The sequence below is a fragment of the Gambusia affinis genome, linkage group LG18 (assembly GCF_019740435.1).
Source record: "Gambusia affinis linkage group LG18, SWU_Gaff_1.0, whole genome shotgun sequence".
NCBI classification, from domain to species: Eukaryota; Metazoa; Chordata; class Actinopteri; order Cyprinodontiformes; family Poeciliidae; genus Gambusia; species Gambusia affinis.
In genome coordinates, this window is record NC_057885.1 from 12,701,668 (window position 1) to 12,707,667 (window position 6,000).

The 6,000-nt window shown below is 41.5% G+C and overlaps 1 protein-coding gene across 1 annotated transcript in view; it reads right to left on the reverse strand.

Annotated features, from left to right (window-relative positions):
- LOC122820335 (insulin receptor substrate 1-B-like) overlaps positions 1–5,981 on the reverse strand; it is a 50,621-nt gene extending 44,640 nt beyond the window's left edge. The window contains 1 exon segment of the mRNA XM_044097662.1: positions 3,456–5,981. Coding sequence (XP_043953597.1) covers positions 3,456–3,804 — 349 coding nt within the window. The 5' untranslated portion in view covers positions 3,805–5,981.
- Positions 5,982–6,000: the final 19 nt, after the last annotated feature.

The window sequence follows — 6,000 nt, forward strand, 5'->3', positions numbered from 1 at the left end:
TATTATTTTTCTTTACATTAATAATATTCACTACTTTGTGTTGGACTGGACCTTTCTACACCATCTTTCTACGAGGAACCAGATCGAGGCTTTGCAGGACAGTGTGGCCTTTGGGCTTTACACTAAAACACAAACCGCCAAGGGGGAGTGGACGATGATGTCACAGGATCCTCCCGAAGGTCAGAAAAACTTGCTCGACTTTCTGCGCAGCTCTGCAGAAAGAAAAAAAAGAAAACTGGAGCGTTTTTTGTTGTTTTTTTTTAATCAGCCTCCTTATCGCTCCTTATGCAACAGAGAACCAGCAGGTTGTGAGAGGCACCTTGAACTCATGTCTTCGATTTGCTGAGGTTGCGTCATGTGTCCCTTATGGCCCGTCCACGCCTTCAGGGAACAGGTGATCTGGGGCGACTGTGACAGCTGTGTTTGCACGGCGGCTGACAGGCACTGTTTGAGAAATATCCACACGGATGACGTGTGTGTGGGGTCTTTTTTTCTTTTTCCACATGTTTAACGATTGGTTAAAACCTGACCGCCGGTTCTTTGCCTACTTTTGAAATCTACGATTTCCACGCTCCCTCACCTGACCTCCCCCCCACCCACCGTGTGATTCTGCAGCATCAGCAGGAAAAGAGGAGCAGAAAACACGAGGACAGGGTGCATTTGAGCTGTTGGGACACAGAGGCAAAAAAAAAAAAAAAAAAAAAAAGCTCGCACACAGCTGAGGCCCAACAGAGGAGGGGAGAAAACACACACTAGAAGTCTGAGAGTAAATATCGAGTGTGACACCAGAACGATAAGAGCCGTGGAGGCGGGACTCCTACAGGGCGCCAAAATTTATTCAACATACACCTTATTAAATAATTATTTATACGGACCATGAATTTAATAGAACAGGTCAAAGAGAAATGATTATCGATAAGAATGTCAACAATATTCTGTCCACATCTAGAATTTTTTGTAAAACTTTATATTAGTTCAACATTTTTGTTTATTGGCCCTTAATTTGATAGTGAATTGACAGGGAAGTGGGTAATGAGAGAAGGGGGAAGACATGTTGCAAAGGTCGGGAATTGAACCTGTGACGGCCGCGTCCAGGACCAAGGCCTCCGTATGTGGGTTGTTCTTAAATCCCTGTTATTTTTTAATTTATTCTTTAAGAAATCTGTTTATGAAACTGCATGTTATTTGTGCTATAAATGCTGAAATTTATATTAATGTATGTAAAATGATTCAATAATATTTATGGTTTTATTATAAGAAAAGAATGAATGTAAATTCTATTAATAAAATTTCACGTGGTGTAATGGCAGTAAAATTTATAAAATTAATGTATTCAAAATTTTTACATTTTTATATTTAAATACATAATTTTAAAAGAATCTAATTTACAAATCTAACCCTTTGTTGTCATAATGTGATAAATGCATATGTCATTATTTTAGTAACAGTATTTATATTTCCTGATCCTTTGGCTGCAGTGAATCATCCGATTGGTTAACCTGCACACTGACTTCACTTCAAACCAATCAGCTTCACGACAGCAGCATTAGCTCCGCCCACTGGGAAGGGGAAACGCTAAAACAACTCCACAATTCAATAGCAACGATTTTTAAAACATAAATCTCAATTGTTTCTGCTTTTTGAATTAATTATTCACACACTGAAGTAATATATTTAAAAAACAGGAGTAAAAGCTAGCGACTGTGAAAGCTTCTTCATCCTGTGGGGATCCCCAAGGCTCAACGTTTGGTCCACTGTTATTTTCCTTTTATTTACGTTCTTTTTCAGACATTAACCAGGATTTGCTTAACAATTATATGTCTGCCATGTACAGTTGTACTAGTCTTTTAAACCAGACCAGTGTGGTGAAGCTATCTGCCTTGATCTACTGCCTCACTCTGATAAAAGCCTGATAACTTATCTGAATGCCAGAAAAACAAAAAAGGATAAGAGCCCCGCCTGAAACATGCTCACACATTCGCCAAGCAACTGGTTGCTTCTGTCCATTCGCCAAGGATTTTATTTATGTTTATTCCTAAGAAAAAGTCGAAGATCCATTTATAAGGTCAAGAGTTTAGAGTTTGTACTAAAATTACCACTTGATAATATTTAACTTCTTATGCCTGTTCCTGTACTTTTTTTTATTTCTTTTATGGTTTTATTGATTTTCTTCACATATTTTATACTTTTATGTCTTGTAATTTGGATTTTTATGACTTATGGTATCTCATCTTGAACGGCGTTTTATGACCGTAGTTGTGTTTAAAATATTAGCAGTCCAGCATCGTCAACCAGAACAATCGACGACAAAAGGGAGTTGTTCATAATAATAACAGCTTATAGTGCAATTAGAGAGGTAATTCATTCTATACAAACAGGTGTCACAAATCTGGCTTTAACACTGAAAATACAGTGTACTTGTGTTAAGAAGACTATTGAAAAGTAGACAACATATAATGAAATGCAGAAATTAATAGCTAAAATGACCTTAGTTCTTCAAAAATGGAAACTAAAAGCAGAAAGATGTGGAAGAAAACAGAAAACTTTCCCTCCAATGGAACAAAGAAAAGCTAAACTGGTTAGATGGACCAAAGAATGTCTACAGTTACTTGTAAAGACAGTAATTATTAGAACATGCCAGTGTGTAGCCAAGCTGTCGTTAACAAATCCCTGCAAAGTCCCGTTAGAGGAAAAAACGGCAGGTGTTGAAGAGGTCTTCAGGTAACACATTGACAGCATCCGGCATCCTGACATAATTGATGTTAAGTAGCATTAATCTGTTGGAAAACTTGTTGTTTATCAGAAGCAGTAGTTATAATGAGGTAAGTATTAGTTCAACGAGACACAGATGAGTTAAACCTACAAACATTTCTATGGTAGATGTTTGAATTTTGTGCAGAAATGAAAGTAAGCACTATCTTAAGCCGCCTTTTTCATTTGGAGTCGTGTTCCCAATATATTTACATGCATGGCGATAAAAGCTAAAGTAGAAACAGTGCGCTTTATTCACATAAATACAGCTACTATTTAGATTTTAACAGCCTGTCTGTGAAAGCAGCTTTAGAAATGAATGACTCATTCATTCCTTCAGTTGTTTTTTTTTTTTATGTGGACTGTGGCTCTTTTGGGTCTCCATACTAAGAGGCCATGTGTTCAGGCAAATCCAGCCACCTCTTTAAACTGCGCTGGCTTTCTAAAATCGGGCACAACAATGTTTATGAACACTTTTTTTTTTGAAAGGTCAGAGAGGGTGGGAACCCACGCCACGCAGACTAACTTGTCTAGTCAAGCTGTAAATGGCTTTTAAATGATCCCCTCTTGTTACCCCAAAACACCAATGAAACATGTCCCGAGTTGCCCTGCAGAGCGCCTCTGCAGCCACTGCCACGTTTCTCCTCATCCACCATCCCACTTGCATGAGCGTGGGGGTCTCGGTGAGCGTGTTTGCGGCTTACTTTTGCACTGCAGCTCCACCATGGCCTGGAACCACTCGTCCTGGTCCTCCTCGTTCTCCGCGGCCACGACGAAGCTCTCCGCCCGGGTGTACAGCACGATCATATGCTTGTTCTTGGAGTCGGCCCGCTTGTTGATGTTGAAGCACGTCTCCAGCGCCACCGCCTTCTTCGGGACGGGGGCCTTGCCGCGGAACTTCTTCTCGCTCTCGTAGTACTCCAGGCGGGCCGGACCGCGCTCCGAGGCGGCGCGCAGCACGAAGTAGCGCCGGTGCATGGACTTCTGCTTGCGGAGGTAGCCGCTCTTGCGCACGTCCTCGTTGGCGTGCAGCTCGCCCGCTTGGCCCTCCATTGAGTTTGGCTTCCACCAAGCAGAACAACAAAAAAGAAAAAAAACTAAACAAACAACAACAAAAAAAAAGCAAGCGAGATGGTCAGCTGGAATTGGTTTTCCCCTGCAACTTTCAGCGAGATGATTCAAACATGCTCCCCGGTCCGCTGACCCCCTCTCCTCCACATCAACACAGCAGGCATGTGCGCGAGGAGAGCTAGAGGTCGATCCGGACGGCTGCTGCGAGTCTGGACCCGGGTCTGTTTGTTGGCGTCTGTTTTTTTGGAAGGGGGAGCTTGTTTTCTCTCCGAGGGACGGAGCAGCGCAAGTTTTCCACGTGCGGCGCAGCTTTTACGCGGGGCTCCCCCCCTCCTCCACAACCTCCCTTCTCTCCTCCACTACTACCGCTACTACTATTAGCGTTTCCCAGAGCTGTCTGAGCGGGTTAATCCCATCTACTGCACATCACAGCGTACGGAGCCCAGGCGTCTGTCCCCCCACCCCCGGCCCTGCTCAGCTCGGCTCTCTGGCGGCTGGAAGTGCGAAGCAGAGCTGCTACCGTGGAGCGGCACAGTCGCTCACTTTGAGAGGAGTCCGTGACCGAGCCGATTCGACGTGCCGGCTCATCTCGGCGAATGTCACGAAGAGAAAAATGATCCCAACACAACCTAAGCTCAGGGATGTAACAATTCGAATATCTTATTTTTTTTTAATCGTTTAATTTCATTAATTTCACTCAAAAACTGAAACTTATGTCAATTGATTACACAATATTTTAAGCATTTTCTAGACTGTAGTCCAGCTCATAGAGGAGCATTTTGGACAGTTTCAGTTGAGCCATTGCATGTTTGGACTATTATTTCCTCTAGTTTTAATGCTGTGCATCTAGAAGGTTTTACGTTTTTTTGCTTTCAGAGAGTTGTTATGATGTGTAACCGTGACAACAGTGTGTTGTTTTTACAAATGGGAGCAGCTGATTAGCATCAGCATCACCTGAAATCCCAGAAGTTGGAAAGAGGCTTCAGCAAGAGAAGGAGAAAGTTTAAACCATCTCTCTTGTTGATCATAATGGGTGACAATTATCCCCTACTCCAAGGGTTTTCTGACCACACAGCCAGATATTTAAAGAGGAATGACCCAAAGTAATAATTAGTAGATTAACAGTGCTAATTTAGCACTGCTTTCCAATGACAGGTCACTGTGAAATATCATCTCAACTGCCTGGACCTTGAGTTGTTAGCAAATCATAACTCTCATTAGATTGTCATACAACAGTCTTCAGTCAGAGGCCTCCTCCGATACTTTGTAAGACTGACTGCTACCTGAGCTAACTGCTACCTGAGATCCTTCTTGCCCACAACATCACCAACCATCACAAGGCTTTGAAGATACTTGGATGAAATGAGTTATGGTAACATTTAATTTCACTTTGCATTTTTTTATTCCGCATTGTGAGGGTCCAGCAGACAATCATTGGCACCCTCCACAGAGAGAGCAAACCTCAAAAGGCCATTGCCAAAACTTGCATAAAACAAACTACTGACAGTACGTCATGCACTTTCCTTCTTAATGGATTCATATGGATATTTTATCCACACTACCTATTTCTCTTAAATGTGCTACAATGAACGAAGAAGGCGTAATTATGGAGGTAACCCAGGAAGTGAGATTTGACCTTATTTTGTATCATTAGCTATCGGTTTAAAATGATATCTAATTTAGAATTTATATAACATTATTTATGCTTGGAGCGATATTAGTGTTTTACATTTGCAGCAGGTATGGACACATACTAATTAACTATAAGAACATTGACATATGTGAAAGTTAGAGGAGATGTGAAGCAAAGAGCAGTTCGGGAGCAGAAGATTCGAGTTGAGCCAAATCATCAGGATCTTAAAAAAGAACCGGAATTCCCTAAATTAAACTCTCCTCCGTAGTACTCTAGAACACGGTGCGTTCAGGAGCTTCACCGCAGTTCTGACAACTAAACATCCGATAAATACATGTTAATCCGTCTCACCTGGGAAGGGAGAACTTAAACAACTAAAGGGGAAGAATGAAAAAACACAAAACGATTAAAAAAACAAAACAAAACAGTTATTGCAGAAACGGACTAAAGACAAAAACAAAGCAAATTGTTTTTTTACTCCAAAGCACTGATCATGGACTAATGATGCAAACTTAAGCGGGTATGTGAGGACAGTCTATAACTAA